This window comes from Otolemur garnettii, unplaced genomic scaffold (assembly GCF_000181295.1).
Source record: "Otolemur garnettii isolate 467f Iridium unplaced genomic scaffold, OtoGar3 scaffold00007, whole genome shotgun sequence".
In the NCBI taxonomy this organism is placed as follows: Eukaryota; Metazoa; Chordata; class Mammalia; order Primates; family Galagidae; genus Otolemur; species Otolemur garnettii.
In genome coordinates, this window is record NW_003852402.1 from 14,465,718 (window position 1) to 14,484,246 (window position 18,529).

The 18,529-nt window shown below is 48.0% G+C and overlaps 1 protein-coding gene across 3 annotated transcripts in view; it reads right to left on the minus strand.

Annotated features, from left to right (window-relative positions):
- Window positions 1–1,969: 1,969 nt before the first annotated feature.
- The window catches only part of BTBD11 (BTB domain containing 11), a 279,952-nt gene continuing 263,392 nt past the window's right edge, over window positions 1,970–18,529 (minus strand). For all 3 annotated transcript variants that reach the window (XM_023509452.1, XM_003783273.2, XM_012814197.1), the window contains 5 exons: window positions 14,819–14,921; window positions 13,059–13,140; window positions 8,929–8,997; window positions 6,910–7,023; window positions 1,970–2,237 (listed from right to left, as the gene is read on the minus strand). In XM_023509452.1, coding sequence (XP_023365220.1) covers window positions 2,028–2,237; window positions 6,910–7,023; window positions 8,929–8,997; window positions 13,059–13,140; window positions 14,819–14,921 — 578 coding nt within the window. In that variant the 3' untranslated portion in view covers window positions 1,970–2,027. The remainder of the gene's footprint in view (window positions 2,238–6,909; window positions 7,024–8,928; window positions 8,998–13,058; window positions 13,141–14,818; window positions 14,922–18,529) is intronic.

Here is an 18,529-nt window from a genome sequence, read left to right on the forward strand (position 1 = left end):
GCCACATTTTCCAAACTCTTAAGTGAGTGAAATTCTGAGGCTCGACCCGTTAGGTAAAGAACTCACTCCTACCATACAAACGATGTCCGGTTTGGGAAGATCATTTCTTTTAATGACAGAGAAAGCACACCAAACTATAACAGAAGCCCTGTTGGGAGTTGCCACTGTACAAATCAATGCCTGGAAGTCCTGAACTAGCATCGGACATTCACAGGGATTCAGCTGAGGTTAAGGAAACATCCACGCAGCATCTCTGAGGATCCGGAGGACAGAGGGAGGCAGATGCCAGCCACAACGCACGCGCAGTGTGTCTGTAACTCGGACACCTCCGCAGGCAGTATTTTTCCTTCCTTCCTCACTTGATGGTAGGGGCTGGGGGAAGTCTGCAAATGACCACGTGGCAGAGAGGCCTCGGGTATGAGCGCTGCAGAAGAGCCAGTACTGTAGACAGACAGGGCCCAGGTGCTCCACGGGCCACCCCCATGAAACCCCGTGACATCAGTCCTCTGAACAGATCAGGGAGAAATGACACAGAACAGCAGCTCCGTTAGAACCCAGGGTCTGGCACAGCTTCCGGAAGGCATGCTAGGAAATAAGTTTATAAACAAAACTTTGCCATCCCCAAGGGTAAAAGTCATTCTTCTAGTTTTTACTCCATGTACCTAGGCTTTAAATTAAAGGACGAGAACAAAGGCCGCAACTGATAAATTATTTGGAATATTGTGGCACTTCACCAATCTCCTTTGCTAGTAATATATGGCGGAGCTGACAGAACCCTGTTGATCTAAACTTTCATTATAATTAGCCTCTACTGTACACTCTTGGGATACAGAAAGAATCCATCTTATCATACATGTTTCGTCTTTAAAAATAATCTAACATAGTCATACTCTCTGGCTAGTAACAAACTATTAACATCTTCTGAGAATACAGAGAAAACTCTGGGCTTAAGGGTCAATTCTCTGACGTGCTCCCCCACCCCCACCCCTTCAGCATCATCTATGAATGAATTTCTGCAAAAGCATCCCAGAATCATCCATCATCAGGAGAAGAAATGGGTTATGTTGGTTTCACCAAATAGACTTTTAGCAAGAAGTGACAGAACATTTTTACCTTGGCAAAATGAAGCACAAACGTAACATCTCACAGGTTCAGGCCCATGCAAATGCATGTTTTGTTATGTGGGGGTGTGGCATCTCACCCCCAAACCACGATTGGCATGCAGGTTGTTTTCAACTATTGAATTAGAGATACTTATTGGCAGTGCACCTCTTTTGTGTAACCATGATCACTAAGGCAAGATTATTTCCCCTTGTATAGAATATCAGCAGTATCTTGTCAGATGCGTGTTTACACAGTGTGGACCTACGCCTAACTCTTTAAAAAGGAAGAAAGAAACCTCAAAACACAGATCCCTAAACACAATTTAGTTGAAAATGAACTAGTAAGCTTTTAGAAATATATTTTAAACTACAAGACTGCCCTGTTTTTAATTTTTTATGAACATTTTAAAAAGTTCCCGCCCCTAAAAATTTGCCAGATTATTTCCTCGTCATGGGTAACAGCCTCACCAATTCACTACCATGGTCGATGCTTGCTGAACGGCAGCTACCAAGGTCCTTAGCGCATAATACAACGTTCTTCCGGCGCGGGACAGTTCTCCGACTGTCAACCTGGGATCGGAGCGACGGTTTAGGCCTCAGTTCATCCACTTGAGAGTGGTCCCTGGCAGTGGGTGTTCAGCAGTCCCAGGGCGCCATCAGCAGGGGTCAGCTCGATCGCCCCAGGTTGCCCTTCAAGCTGTGGACCCAGTTGATCTGATCTTCAGACCAGTGGAATGTCCTTTGCTTCTCAACAAGAACACGTGGGAGCTGAATTTGCTTATTTAAGAGAAGCTGAGGCAGTAGAGGCAGCTCCTTGGCCCAGCGAAAAACAGACGCCAGGTGGAATTTGTACGTGTCTGTGTAAAGCCAGTTCGGCAGGAGATCTGGAAGGTCCCTGGGAAGCGTTTGCTGCTGTTGGACGTTTCATACAACAGAACCTTTAGAAGACGACAAGTGGATGGACTGAATCCTGATGGCCAACGTCCTCTGTAAGTCCTGCAGCACGTCCGGGCCCGTCCCTTCACCATTTTTGTCATATAGGAGCTGCTTGAATGCTTCGTTTTCGATGAGGACCATCATGTTTTTGAGAAAGTAGCCTTCACAGTACGCTGAGAGCTCTGTGACCCCAAGAAACTGTGCAGAGTGGAGAGGAAGCAGGAGATGGTTAAGTTCTGGAATGTTCTCCCAAACAGCGCCTTCAGATATAACAATGGCGGACACCAGCAAAGGCAGACTGACTCCAGAAAAGGCCCCGACTCTGTACCCTTTGCTGTAGAACGCCCTCGGGGGGTGACTCTGCAGCTCATCAAAGGACTAGAGTCCCTTCCTCCACTCTGTGACCTTGTGTAAGTCACAACAGTTCTCTGTGCCTCAGTTTCCCAAGTTACAAAATGAAAAGGGTGGACAAGAGGGTATCTGTGCCATTTAGGACAGGGACACACGAGGTGATTCTGTGGTCTCCAGGAGGCTTATGAAGCTTGATGAGGTTTATCAGTGAGAACACCTGTTATCCCACAAGCATTCACAGGGATGCCCAGAATCCTGGCTCTGGGAGAGCTGTTAGGAATGCTTTCATTCAATATGAGCCCGGCTCTTAGAATCACAGAGCACAAGGCTTCCTTGGCAGGTGGGGAAACTGAGACTCAGAGTTGCCTGTCTCTGATTCTGCGGCCACAGTGAGCAGCCCTCCCTTCACCCCACCCCACCCCACCACCGTACACCTGGCACTTTTTTGGTAGATGAGTGTCACTCAGTACAAGTTAGTGTGAGTGGAGAATAACAAGCATAATCAATACTTACATGTCTAATATTTGGTAATATTTTTGACTATACCAGCCACTTAGCTATCACCACCACCACTAATTACTGACAGACCTGGGACTGGAGCTCCCAGCTACTAGACCAGCAGTTGGCCAACTGCTGTTGGACCTCCAGGCCAAATTGGCCTACCCCCTGTTTTTGTAAATAAAGTTTTATTGGAACACAGCCATATCATTCATTTACCTATCACCTATGACGGCTTTTTTTGCCAAGTTGAGTAGGTACAAAAGTGACCATATGGTCTGCAAAATTGAAAACATTTATCTGGTCCTTCACAGAACTGACCCTTGCCCTAGACCAGTGCTTCTCCACCTTCCTAATGCTGTGGCCCTTTAATACAGTTCCTGTGGATTGCGACCCACAGGTTGAGAACCGCGGCCTTAGACTATAATTTTTACCAGGGCAGAGACCACATCTTATTAGTTTCTTATTCTGTTCTGATGAACACAGCTCCTAGTAAATAGTGGGTGCTCAATAAACAGAAGTGAACCCTGGTCTCCAAACCTGTGTCCTTCCCATCATGGGGCCCTGTTGAGCTTACTGCATCAGTTGAGACTCAATTTGATGAACCAACTTGTTCTTTTCCTTGAGTTGAGAGACATCCTGGAATGGCCATCAAAAGCTCTAGGGCAGTGGTTCTCAACCTTCCTAATGCCCCAACCCTTTAATACGGTTCCTGTGGGTCGCGACCCACAGGTTGAGACCGCTGCTCTAGGGCCTCTTTTCATGACTGACTAGCTTGGAAGAGCTTTACTAGGAAAAGGAGATGTCTAAGTTGTGCTTTAGGGGCTGGATTTGTCATTTCTGTAAAATTCCATGGCTGTCTCAAAGAGTTAGAAGTACAGAGGCAATGTTGCTGAGGTCCTTGCTGACATCTGGAACATGGCTGTTAGCATCTAAATGCCTGTATTTTCTGGGGTTCCCAACCAAGTGTTGGTTTCTTTCTTTTCTACTCTTTTACTAAACTAGCCTCCATTTGCAGCACAATCTGCCAGTAATAGACTCCACATGGCATGTGGTCACAGGTGGGGCTGTGGCACCCATGGCACGGAGGGAAGCAGTGCCCTGCCCTCCGTGCAGATGAGAAGGGTAGATATTTCCATTAGAAACACTCCAGGATGTGGCCTAGAGGGCCAAGGCAGAGGCTGGTGTCTGTGAAAGCCAAAGCCCTGACTGTAGCGGTCAGTCAATGAGAGAGACAGTTTCTAAGACTGCCACAGAACGTTCTAAGATGCACCCCCAGCTGGGGCTCACATTGCACCGGGATGCAATATTAAATAATGAGCTGCACCAGAAACGCTGTGTGCCAAGGAGCTTGAAGAGGTCAAGGTGGGATTTTGGAACACCAGCCTTTTGACCACGGTGGCAGGTCACGGAAATGCCACTTGTGGATGTCAGGTTCACGGGGCAGTTTGAGTGCCCGTGGCCAGGAAGGAGGGCCGGGGCCCTTGAGGCTAACTGGGCTCTCTTCCTGGTACAGAGAGTTTGTCCAGATGCTCTTCTGCGAAGTAATCAGTTTAAGATAAAAAAAAGTTGCTTGTGTCCTAGAAAAACGATTTTGGCATAATCCGTACTTAACCACAACACCCTGTGTGTGTGTGTGTGTGTGTGTGTGTGTGTGTGTGTGTATGAAGTAGACAGTCCTTTCTGGTTCACTGATGCCTAATCAGAAAATCTTTTTTGAGTATGAGGATTATTGAAAATATTTTAAACACTGATCAGGCAAGACAGCAAACACAGGGTTAAGAACCTGGGCTTTGGAGTGAGGTAAGTCTGGGTTCAAATCTCAGCACTACACACCTAGGAATAAACCCCAAAGAACTGAAGCTGAGACTTGGAGAGACATTTGTACCACTGATAGATGAATGGATGCACAGACTATGGCATATACACAGCCTGGAGTGTTACTCAGTCTTGTGAGAAAGGAAATTCTGACACATGTTACAATGTGGAAGAATCTTGAAGACACTATGCCAGAAATAAGCCAGTCACAACAGGACAGGTACCGTATGAGCCCACTCCTAGCAGGTCCCTAGGTCCTCACATTCACAGAGACAGGAAGTAGAATGGTGGTTACCAGGGTCTGAGGAGGGAGATGGGGAGGTAGCGTTTAAAGGGTGCAGGGTTTCAGTTTGGGAAGATGGAAAATTTCGGGAGCTAGAGGTATGTGATGGTTGCACAATGATTGGGTTAAAGTGGTAAAATCTTTTTTTTTTTTGATCCAGAGTCTCACCCTGGGTAGAGTGCAATGGCCTCATGGCTCACAGCAACCTCAAACTCCTGGGTTCAAGTGATTCTCTTGCCTCAGCCTCCCAAGTAGCTGGAACTACAGGCGCTCACTCCAAGGCTCAGATAGTTTTTCTATTTTTAGGAGAGATGGAGTCTTCCTCTTGCTCAGGCTGGTCTTGAACTCCTGAGCTCAAGCAATCTGCCTGCTTCAGTCTCTTAGAGTGCTAGGATTACAGGCATGAGCCACTGTGCCTGGCCTAAAGTGGTTAATTCTGTTATTTATATTTTACCATAATAGAACAAAGTTTCTTTACTAGCTGTGTAACCTTAAGCAGCTTACTTCGCTTCTCTGTGTCTCAATTCCTTATTATTACACAGGAGTAATGATGGCATTCCCCTGAAAGTGTTGGGGTGAGGATTAAAAAGACACAGCACAGGTGCCTGCACATTAAAAGGGCTCGCTGAATGCGGGCGTGACACAAGCAAGTGACATCTCACATGCTGTTTGGCTGCTTACAGAGCAGTGAGAGTATCAGTTGTCACTTAATAGAGCTTGGACACGGGGCATGTGTACCGAGTGCTAGTTATAGAAAGGAAGGAAATTTTGTTCTGAAATAACTCCCCATCTAGCTGGTTTGTTGGAATTGCCAATCCCACTGTGCTCACACATGAAACAAAATTTAATGGAAAGTAGACCCATATATTTTCCTTCTCTTGGGCCCAGTCTCCCACTTGTGGAATGAAATGGATGAAATTGGTGGTTCCTAAAGTTTGGCCTTGAGGCTGATGTCTCTCTGGAGCTTGTTATAAATACAGAACCTGGGGTTCCCCGCAGGGTACTGCTGTGGTCGTTGTGGCGGTGGGGACTGCATGGGCATTTAGGAAGCTCCCTGGGTGACTGTGATTAGTAGCCAGGTGCAGGGAGCACCTGTGTGGATGCCAACGCAGCCTCCAGCACTGACGGCCTGTTCTCAGCCTTGGCTACAGCTCAGCATCACCTGGGAAGCTTTGAAAATTACCTTTCCCAGGCTCCAGTCCCAGAGGCTGATTTACTTGGTCTATGATCGGTCCCAGGTGTGGGGATTGAGAGAGTGCCCAGGTGATTCTAATGCACAGCTGGCATGGAGAACAATTCTAGAATTATGGTTCTCCCCCTTGAGCAGCATTAGAATGAGCTGGAGGCCTGGGACGCCCCAGAGGGTTAGGGCCCCAGAGGTTCTGATTCAGCAAGTGGTGGGTAGGGCCAGAAAATTTCTATTTCTAAGAAGTTCTGCAATGATGCTGATGTTGCTGGATTGGAGAACAGTGTTTTAGGGCCTTAGAAGGTGTCGCATAGACCAGCAGCAGAGACTTCACCCAGGAGCTTGTTGGAAAAGTAACACCCAAGGCCAACCCAGGCCTGCAGGCTCAGAGTTTGACAAGCACTCTGCTTTATGGAACTTCCTTGTATTCTGGAGGGGAGGAAAGAAAGGGAAGGCTTTTTTTTTTTTTTTTTATAGTTTTTGGCTGGGGCTGGGTTTGAACCTGCCACCTCCAGTACATGGGGCTGGCACCCTACTCCTTTGAGCCACAGGGGCTGCCCAGGGAAGGGGTCTTTTCTAGAGCAGAAAGCAGTCCCTGCAGGAGGCCAGTGCTCAGCCCTGAGTGAACAGGCCCAGCCTCGGCTGTCCCGCTCTGGGTCTGCCACGCCTCCCATCCCCGACGCTGCCTTTGTATCCTGGTGTGAACACCTGGCAGGGAGAATGGGCCTGCTTACCTTGGCGTGGTTGTAAATATCCACGCAGTTGTCGGTATTGATGCTTTTTGCACAGATGATCTCACAGTGTCGCTGCAGAGCTTCCAGCTGGAAGAACTTAGCGGCAGACAGAAGCTGGAAACCATAAAAAAGAGTGTGAGGGGCTGAGGGGTGGACGGAAAGAAGTAACAGCGGGGAAATGCCCTGGTGACCAAATCTGCCGCTACCACAGCAGTGTCACAAGTGAGGGCACTAGAAATAAAGTGCAAGAATAACAATGATGAGACTCCCCTGTGGGGGAGGGAGGGAGGGGGGTGAACTAAGCCAGGGTCACATGTGCCACCACAGAAGGGCAGCTCCAAAATGCCCCAAATTGTTAGGTCCAGGAATAAGGGTGAGAAGAAGGGTATTATTAGCAAGACGGATATTGACCCAGCACACTTCCTCTGCTGTCCAGGTCTCTGCTTAGGTGTCACCTCCTCAGAGGGGCCTCGGGACCACCCCGCCCTTGGCCTCCCTCCACCGTCTCGCTCCTCACACCAGACATGACGTCATGTCTGTCTCCCTCACCGGAGTCCAGGAGGACAGGGATCTTTGTCCCTTTCCATCACTGCCGTATCCCTGTGCCGCCATGGCAGAGGCTCGACAGAGGTGTGTTGAGGGAGTGACAGGCTTTGGTGAGGGAAGAAGGAGCTGAGAGAAAGAGTTCAAAGTTCTGCCTTGGGGGACAGACTGGGGCTGGGGTGGCCACACTGTAGGACAAGCCCTCCTGCGTGGTTTAAATAGGCATTCTTTTGCTTTTAAAATAATTAAATTTTCAATTTAATTTTTGTCAAGGTAACAGAAGCAGTGGCACGAGTGGAGAAAAAAAAATCTGTAACTGGTTGTGATCAAGTAGTTGTAAAGACTAGCGCATTTGGACATGCTTAAAATAATTTTAAAAAGTCAGTAACTCTGAGTGTGTGTGTGTGTATGGGGCAGGGGGAGTGGCTGCAGAGGTTTCCCAGATGAAGAAATAAAGGACAAGTGGCCCATGCAATGGATACACAGCTCTAATAACACCCACTATGTGCCAGGCACTGTTCCAGGCATAGGAACTTTGAAAGTTCTCTCAAAAACCCCGTAAGGTAACTATTATCTCCATTTCAAACAGGCGAGGAAACCGAGGCTCAGAGAAGTTAACGTGTCCAAGGTCACATATCTCAGACATGTGAGATAGGCCCCGAGTACAGGCTTTCACCACTGTGGGGATGGGCAACTGATCACGTCTTAACATCTCTAGTTAGCCAGGCCCCTTGAACTTCAGACATTTCAAATTTCTTTTGCTGAGGATTACTGGGGTGATTTTTTGGCTTCTGGTTCAAGGCTCCCAGCTTTGATTAGGAAAACTGAAAAGAGTTCAACTTCTGGAAAGGAGCAGGGGAAATCTTGGCCTTGGACAGAAGGGAGCAGAAACTAGTGTCCTGGGCAAGGGAGGTGAATTACAGGAGGTGAACAGGAAGAGCCTGGGGAAGAGGAGAGGGCGGGCGTGGTTAGGAGTGTGCTGTGTGGCCAAGGGACGGTCATCCTGACGAAAGCCTGGTGAATCTGCCCTCAGCTTCTGAGTCTTGGAAGAAGGGACAGCACTGTGATTTGATGGATGTTTTTAGGGATTCTAATTCTTTTATAAATGACAAAAGAGAAGAAATCATTTGGGACATTTCCTGATGACACTATTAGAGCCCCAGCTTTGCCCAGGCTAGTGCCCCAGGCTTTTCAGTAAATTTTCTTCCCGGCTTCCCCTCTCCATGTCAGTTACAACCGGGTTTCACCCAGGGGCTACTGAAGGGATTGAGGCAAACACACTGGCACCCCCATTCTTCCAGGGAAGGGCTTTCATGATGAGAGGCCCTTCCTATGTGGGAGGACTAAGCAGGCAGGAAGGAGCAGGAGCCCAAAGCCTTAGCGAGATGAAGACTGGCCCCAGTCCCTCTAGACAACACTGATGTGCTGTCACCCCAGGGTAGCAGGGACAGGCCCATGGCAGGACGGATTCCTTACCTCCATTATCTCGTTGTTTTTAATGAGAAGTGACTCTGGGCCACCGTAGTAGAGATACTGCATGACCAGCTGGAAGAAAGGAACAATAAAGAGTGTCAACGGCATAAACACAGTCATCTTAAAGCCATCCATAACATCTTGATCCAAGCTAGTTGGTTTTCTTTTTTAAAAGACAATGTCTTTCATTCTGTTGCCCAGGCTTGAGTGCAGTGGAATCATCATAGGTCACTACAGCCTTCAATTCTTGGGATCAGGCAATCCTCCTGCTTCAGCCTCCCACCGTGCCCAGCGATCAGGTTAGTGCTTGAGACCTCCAGTTATGAGTGGCTGCTGGTGTCCATCTGACCACATCCTAGGACCCAGGGCTCACTACCTTAAGGGGAGAAGGTCAGAGAGTACGTCCTGTGGGTTTCCAGACTCAGGTTCTATGGCCCATTCCCAGGGCCAAATTAAACAATCCTAACCTTGCTCTCCTGATAGTTTTCCCATCTATGGATGATAATTACTGACTGCCCTCCCCCCTTCCAGCCTGGGCATGCTGTCCAGAACAGCTGCACATGTGGCATGGCCTACAGAGCCTACACCAGCAGGTCATTACCTGGGAACACGGCCTCATTTGACTCAAAAGCTCTTGCTGAAGTCCCAGAGAGTGACTCTGGGATCCCATGAGATCTCACGAGATCCCTTCTGCAACTTGACAATATCCAAGATGAAGCCAGTAGGGCCTTAGGATCTCTGCGTTTGCCTCATCTTGTGAATGGTCCGAGCCAGGCTGTTCTGTGTTCATGTGACTCAGGACATCTGAATGGGTGCTAAGTTCCAGAGCTTTACAAAGTGGTGTCCCTTGAATGCTATGAGGCCGGGACGTGCCTGAATTTGCTGTCGCCCCCTCCAAACACAACTGAGTGTTAATGTTTTAGGTGGTGGGTGCACTCTCCAGCTTGTCCCAGCCTCCCCCAGTCCCTGTTGTCAGCTACCCTGGCCACAAACTGATGTCACTTCCTGGCTTTAAGGCAGCTGTGTTGGCAAAATCCATAGACCCCTTTTTTGGGTACTTGTAAAATGACGAGCTTGGATTGGGCTACTCTCTATGGCTCCTTCAGGCTCTGATAGTCTATGACCAAAATAGGACAGCAGTGACCCTGGAGTGGGGCTTTCTCCCTTTCTGATCTCTGATCTCTGCCACTTAAAAGCTGGGTGACCTGCATTACATCGGGCTCTGGGCATCTCCGTCTCATCACGCGTAAAGTGGGAGTAAGACCCCTGGGGTTATGAAGAGGATGAGATGAGTTACACAGAGCCTGGCTCATGGCAAGTGCTCACCTCTTTAATCTGCTGCTGCTCTCTCCCCAGCCCATTCGAGAGCCTTTGCGATTGGTCTCAATCTACTTTTTGCATGTGTGTGTTTAAATTATTTAAAAAATATATTGTTTACAGCTTCCATTAGATATACACGGTAGACATAAAGATTATGTCCAATTTAAAATAGTTCAGCATAGTACATTGCATAAGAACTTTATGTCCACACTGTTTTATGTAACAAAACGCACCTGTGTAAAGCAGGCTGTGCAGTGGATTTTAGCATGTTCACAATGGGATGTGACCATCACCCCAATGTAAGTTTAGAGCGTTTTTAAAACCCCAGCAAAGAAACTCTGTATCCGTTAGCAGTCAGCTGCACCCCCCTTGTCTGCCAGCCCAGATAGCCGCCATGCGTTTGCCTGTGTGGACCTTTCCTATACACGGAATCCTACAGCACGTGCTCCTTTGCGTCTGGCTGCTTCTACTCATTAGGACGCGTCCAGGTTTCCCCAGTTGTTACTGGCATCAGCACGTCATTCTTTTTTGTAGCGGAACAACATCCTATTGTGTGGATCGTCCACATTTTGTGCGCCCGTTCTTTAGTGGATGGACATTGCGGTTGCTTCCACTTTGGGCCATTATGAAGATGGCTGCTGTGGATCGCTGCGTGTCAACTTCCTTTCTTGGGGAGTTCATCTTCCCCCTTGCCTTTCCCTGCTCCTCATCCTGATCTCACCTGCCTTTTGTGCAGGAGTCCTCAAACTTTTTAGACAGGGGGCCAGTTCACTGTCCCTCAGACTGTTGGAAGGCTGGACTGTGGGCCCCAGGACGAGTTGGCTGCTAAGCAGGACAGGCAGTGGCAGCAAAAACACTGGCGGGCCAGATAAATGTCCTAGGTGGGCCGCATGTGGACTGTGGGCCTGTGCTCTGACCCCTCCCAAACACTTGCCTGTATCAGAACCTCCCACCCTCTTCCAGCCCCAGGCTTTTGCCTGCACTGCTCCCTGTGCTAGGGTGCCTTTCCCTCCTCTGATCTCGCCCAGTGGTCAGCCCGCTGGGAAGCCTCCTGAGATGCCTTCACCACCGCACTGCAGTGTTGCTTCTCAGTAGAGTTTGAAGGCACAGACTGGGTCTTACTCACTGCCGAGTCTCAGTGTCCAGCACACAGCAAGCTGACGGCATGCAGTGTGCACACTTTTAACAGAAAGTGTTTGTATCTCCCATAGACCCACTTCGGGTTTTTGTGACCACCTGCTCGTTGCAGAGATGGTGGTGTGTTGATGGCGGCGGAGCTGAGGCTTTGTGAAATAGCACAGCATGGGTTACTCTGCCCTGTCTCACCCTGATGGTTCATAAGCATTTGAAATACCAAGTCAGCAAATGTTGGGTTATTGTCCTTATAAAAATCAATTTATTCCCTTAGTACTTCTCATTTATAAAGGCCAAACCAATAACAATAACAACAAGACCATTATGATGACCGCCCTGAACACTGGGCCTCTCCATTCTCAAAGCACTTCTTATCATGCTATTTATTTATTCCAGGTTGGGCTGTTGACATGAAATCCTGCTCCTCAGCAGAGGGAGATCCCGGGGCTAATGGAATTTAAATTGGGCTGTCCCATGCCACCTTCAGACTCTGCCAGCAAAAGCCCTTCTGCAGGGGAGTGAAGCAAACCCTTATTAGGCCTGTTCACAGAGCTGTTTTTCTTGGCAGCTGCCAACATGCGTGGAGCACGGACTCAAATGGCACCCCCAGCCTCATGGAGGCCCCCTGCTTCCAGGTGCAGCCTCAGCTGCGTCCGGCCCTTGCCTGAGTATGACGTTAAACAGACTTGGGGGAGGAAACCCAAAGCAGGCTCATTTACTAAAATTCCTCCGTCAGCATGGACTGGAAGAGAGCAGGCCCCTGGGAGCCTCCTTCTGGGCCGTACTCAGCTCTCGTTGGTCTATTTCAAGCCACAAATGAGGCTTCTCTTCTTTTATGAGGAAGGGGCAGGCACAAGAAAAGTCCCCAGGGCCTGTTAAATCTTCCCTTCCCATTACAGTTACTTGAGGCTAATGTGGCTAGGAAACATTCCCCAGTCAAAGGCAATTACAGGCTTCGGATTCTCCCCTAGGCTGCCCTTTCCCATGTAGGTCTCTCGTTCAATGAAGTCACCTGGCAAACGTTTATTGTGCCTACTATGAGCCAAGTTCCTACTACAGGGCCCTCCCCCATGAGTCCCCTTCTCGAGTACTCAGAGCTGGGGCAGCGATTTCCAGCATTCAGCTCATGCTCCAAACTCTAATGGGCTGGAAGATTCTCTCTTTAGGGCTGTGTGAATTTAGCACAAGAGCAGTGATGTTCACATATAGTTATAATTGTTCTATTTTATTATCATTTACTGTTGTCAATCTCTTACTGTTCCTAATTTACAAGTTGAACATTATCATAGGTATGTATTTTTAGGAAAATCACAGTATCTATAGGGTTCTGTGCTATCTGCAGTTTCAGGCATCCCCGGGGGGTCTTGAACATACTGTGTGGATAAGGAGGAATCACTGTATCATAAGTGGAAGATTCTTGACTCTGAGTCCCTGGGATAGGATGTCCTTTACCCTCTGCCCTCAGCCCCCAGCACAGTGTCAGGTTCAACAGGTGCTCTGTTAATGCTGCAGGACAAATGGAAGGAAATGAGAGGGGAGTGTGAGCCTCAGGTTCAGGAGGCTGACGGTGTGTTACAGCGACTTCTCCAGGGGGCAAACCACAGGCTCAGGACCACAGGCAACCAACGCGGGTGCCCTGCGCCCACAGGCACAGAGTCCAGGCCATGCCCAGGGCTCACCTGAAAGATGGGGTACTTCACGTAACCAATTTCTATGCAGGTGCTGTCATTTGTCGGCTTGCTGGAGAGGAGCGCTTTGAACCTGACAATGACACAGAGAGGGAGATGAAAGGACTCACACACACATCCATGGCTTGCCAAAAAAATTCAGTTCTCCTGATAATGGAAATCTCCCCACAACTCTGAAATACAGCAGTGATAAGTGTGTATCCATACATTTCTTAATTCAAACCCCTCCTGTTACACCATAATATAATTTGAAATTAAGATTCTAACGTTAAACACAGTATTTTGAACCCTTCCTCCCTCCCTCTCTTCCGAAATAAATTTAGTATTTCTCTGTCAATCACACTATGTCTTAAACTGGTGGTTGGATGCCTTGTTGGACACCGTATGTGTCTTGGGGCCTGGCACATGGCTGCCTCCTTCAGGGCATCCTCCCTGACTTCCGGTGATGGCTTCACTGCCCTCTGGTGCCCAGGGAGCTTCCAACTCCCCTCTCCCTCCTCCTACCCAAGCCTTGCTCCATGAGGGCAGAGACTTCAGTGGTTTCTGTCTCTGCTGTAACCCCAGAGCCTGTATGAACCTGATATGTGACAGGTATTTCATCAATGTTTACTGAGTACGTAAGGATCTCCCTCAGGGATGGCCTCCTGTCTTGGGTTTTAATGTTCTTTTATGCCCGTCAACTAAAGTGAAAGCTCCTTGTGGGTAGAGATCCTATCAATGGGACGCACTGATAGTCAATACATGTTGGAATAAGCTAACTCAGTTTTGCAATTATAGATTTACAGAAGAGTTCCAAAGATAGTACAGAGAGTTCCTATTTACCCTTCACCCAGCTTCCTCTAATGTTAACAACTTAACACAGCCTTGGAATCTTGTCAAAACTAAGAAATTAACATTGGTATAGTATCTATCTGGTTTACCTATGGTGTCACAGGCAAGAACTACGGTATCCAGGAGAGAGCATATTTTTCTTGTGGTGGCAAAGTGGACATCTGGGGTGCTCAGAAGACATCTGAGAAGCGGGCATTGGAGATGCCACGATGCTTTTAGGAACCCAAGGAGTTCTGGTCACACATATTTCCTTAGAGAATTTTCCATTTCTGGGTTCCCGTGTCCTTACAAGAGGTCCCAACTCAGGTGCCTCCTGCTGTCCCTGCAGAAGATTGCCTCTTCCTCAGTTCAGCACCACCCTCTCCCATGCCCACCCTCACTGTTCCCTGTTCAGGTCCTCGGATAATGTGGTTCTAAATTGTCAACCCAATCTCAGGTCCAGTTAAAAAGAAGAGAAATGGTAGTCACAAAGCTAGCAGGGAGGGTTAGCAATTTCTCATTCCTACTACTACACATCTGTGAACTCTACAGTTAGGAAAAAGTAAGGTCAGAACCTGTGTACTTGGGTGGCTTATGCCAAAGTCTCGTCTCTGACATTTGCAGAGAGGGCTTCTCAGGGCACCTGTGTATGGGGTCTCAGGTTGCGCACTGCACAAGGGCGCCGGGCTGAGGAAGCCAAAATCCAATTCTGGCCTTGCTCCCAAAGATCTGGCCTTAGTGTAGGATTTTATTTGCCCAGAGGAAGGGGTGCTTTGTTCTAGGTTGTTTACACCAGTGGTTGCCCAATATTCTTGGGTCCTTGATTTTATGAAGATAATCTGCCAGTGCAGCGAAGATACCACCAAAATTAAACTTTAAAAAATAGTAACAGCAACAGCCACGGTTATAACTCTGCTGCTTTCAAAACCGATGATACATACCTTGGAGAGGCTGTAAATAACAGCACTTTGTGAGCATAAAATGGTCTTCCTTCTACCAGAAAGGTAACATCAGACATTTCTTTATTGTTAAGAAAATGAGGATCTAGAATAGGAAAGGGAAAAAGGGTGGCTTTAGTGGAAAAGAGGGTGAAGTTCAGATTTCTCTTGTAGAAAGTGCAAACAAGAGCAGACAGGAAAACTGTAGCAATAAAACACCCCCTGGCGAGACAGCAACTGAACAGGAGGCAGGATCCCCCGGAGGAACCCACAAGTCTCTAAGATCCAGTTTTTCATAGGGAATCTTTATAGCCTGTTTGTGATTAAAAGTAGCACAGTAAGACTCACCCAGAGCCAGAGTTCAGACAACTTTCAAGTGTGAAGGGCAAATACCTGCCACCTTGTCTGGAAGAACAACGGTCGCCCCCACCTCTGCTCTTCTCTCTCAGCCCCCAGTGCCCTCCCTGCCTGATGGAAGGGGTTTAGCAGAGCTGCCCCCTCTGTGCTCTAGGTGATTGAATCTAAGCCCTTCTCTCCTAGAGTCAGGGGCAAATGAGCCAGTCCCCTGCCCTCATCTCCTACAATAACAAAGATTTACTAGTGCTAATACCTACGATGTGCCAGGCACTGTGCAAGCTGGCAGAGACCATATTATCCCCGCTGTGCAGATGAGGAGACTGAGAAGTTATAGTGACTTGTTTGAGCTAGTGGCAGGTGAAGAAGCCAGGACTTGAACTTGGACATTCTGATTGGACAGCAGGCTTTGTTAAACACTCAGGTCTTCCCATTTGCCACCATTTCAGCTATTTAGACAGCAAGCTCCTGGAGGGGCCAGTCTGTCCTCAGCTCAGCATTTCTGACTTGTTGGGAATATCCACCAACACTCTCTACCTTCCTCAGTCTTTCTTGAATCCTCCATTTATCTCCATCCCCTTTGACGCTGTTAGGCCACAGGGCAGTAAGGAGGCCCTAAAACAATGAAAACATTCTACCCGCATATCAGACTCTTGCACCTGGAGGCAACACCCTACTCCCTCCCTACTCCCTCATACCCGTGCTAAAAATAACCGTCGCAAAAAGTCCCCAGAGCAAAACTGCCCAGCAACCCTGCAAGTTATAAATTCCCCAATCACCAACCGCCTCAGACCCTAACGCCCCCTCACCCCCCCTGCATGTAGTTTTTCGCTTTAAAAGCAGCTTGTAACAGCCTCTCGGGGTTCCTTCCCCCTTGTGGCTGAGGAACCCTGACGCGCCAGCAATAAACCTGCCTCTTGCTTTTTGCATCGATTTGTGATTGTGAGTGGTCTTTGGGTAGGCGACCCCCGGGGTGGGCACAACAACGCTACCCTAGTTGAGGCCACATCATCTCCAGGAACCCTCTGCCTCAGCCTTCGCCTCACCCCCCCAGTCTGATGTCTCGTGTCACTGCAGGAGTCATCATCCTTCCAGAGCTGATCACACCTTCCTTCCTCTGCTATAAGCTCCAAGGCTTCCAGGATAGGGTCCAGGCGTCTTTTTTTTTTTTGGTTGCAGCCATCATTGGAGGTCTGGACGTCTCAACAAGGCCATTGTGGTTGGACTGCACAGGCTTCTCAGCCTCTCCCTAGTCCCAGCCCCCTGTTATTCTCTGTGTGTGCTTGAGCCATGTGTGGCTGTTCTCAGTTCCTCATAGGTGCCATGTGCTCTCAACTCTGGGCCTCCGTGCCCACTGTTACATCTACCTAAAACACTCTTCCAGCCCCTTCCAAACCTGGCTCATCCCTATGTGGTCTTCAAGTTTCAGCACAGAAAGCCTCTATCAGTAAGCCTTGCCCAAGTACCCCGTGCCCCACACCCGATTGCCTGAGTATCAGCTGTGTCGGTGACCTTGTCTGTCCCTTGCACACCCTTTCACCTGTGTCTAGCATAGAAAGGTGGTGGAGTATACTAAGAATGTGGGCTCTGAAAGCAGAGATCCCAGCCATGTAAGCTTCAGCAAGTTACTTATCCTCTCTGTGCCTCAGTTTCTTCTTCTGCAAAATGGGACTGGTGACACCTATTATTATTATTCATAGAGTAATAGTGAAAATTAAAAAAAATTACGTGAAACACTTAGCAACATGGCTGACACACAAGTTTCCCCTCAAGAAACGTGACCATTCTAGCAGATGCCCAATTACTATGTGTTAAAACAATTTTTTATTTTTAGTTATTATGGGTACATGATAGTTGCATATAACATTTTTTGAATGAATGAGAGAATGCCGAGTGTTGGTTCAGAGTCTCGTTCTAGGAGTCCGCTGAGGACATCGGCCCCTTCTTAGCCTAGAGGCCTGTTTGCTATCGATGGGCCCTTCCCGAGGAGGTCAAGGGCGGTCTTGAAATGAAACCCAGCTGCTTCCTGTGGCTGGGTTTAGGAGGCCTATGCTGTTGAGGGTGGGAACTAACCCCTTGGATTCCAGTGGCCTCTCAACTGTGGGGCCCACGCTGGCTGACTATACCTTAGGTCTCTGGCCTAGCCCCATTTTTCCCAGACTGCTATAACTTGGACCTGAATTTGTCTTCCTGGCTGATTCTCTTCACCTGACCCTTGACGGTGAGATGGCCTCCTTGAGCCCTGTGCTGCCCCAGACTGGTGGCTGTGGTTGTCATCCAATCATCTTCCTCTGCCAATACATAGCTACCTCACCTCTTCCCATTTAAAAAAAAGGCTTTGGCTTTGATGCCCCATGACTGTAATCCCAGAGCTTTGGGAGGCTGAGGTGGGAGGATCACTTGAGGCCAGGAGTTTGGACCCATCTGGGCAACACAGCAAGACCCCGCTCATAAAAAAGAATTGGCTGGCCACAGTGGCAGATACTTATAATCTCAGCTCCTCAGGAGGCTGAGGCAGGAGGATCCTTTGACCCCAGGAGTTCAAGGCTGCAGTGGGCAATGATCAAGCCACTGCACTCAAGCTTGAGTGACAGAGCAAGACCCCTGTCTCAAAATAAAGGCTTTTATTAAAAAAAAAAAAAAAAAATATATATATATATATAAAAGTCAAAATCTGAGATCTCACTCTCCTTAAAACTTTTAATTAACAAACATCTGAAACGTATCCCAGCTTGAAATGCTGTCCTGGAGATGCAAACAGTACCTGCTCACTTGTTAATCATCACACAGTGCCCTCTTGCATATCATGAGCTTTGAGCCTTTCTGTTTTCTCTCCTGGTGCTAACTCTTGGAATCCTAATGCTTGGCCTGAAAACCAGGCACTTTTAATTGCTGGTGAGAGAAATCTCAGCAAATTCAGAAGAAAATGTTCCCTCCCCTGAAAGCAGATTTCAGGCTGTGCACACGTTGGCTCTACAGAGCGTGTCTCTGAGGCACCTCGAATCAGAGATTGCTGCTACTCTGTTTCCCCAAAAATAAGACCCTGTCTTTATTTATTTTTTCTCAAGAAGATGCACTAGGGCTTATTTTCAGGGGATATCTTAATCTCGGTGCCGAAATGCATGGCCCATCACTAGGTCTTATTATTGGAGTAGGGCTTATATTTAACAAATGCATAGAAATCCTGCTAGGGCTTATTTTTTAGGTAGGTCTTATTTTCAGGGAAGCACAGTATGTCCTGGGAATGGAACCCTTGCTCTCTATCATCTGTAAATTTGATTGTTCTTTATAATTTGTTGCCCTAATAAATATTTTAATTAACATCTGTTTTCTGCAAGGTAGAAGTACTTGTGACTTTGG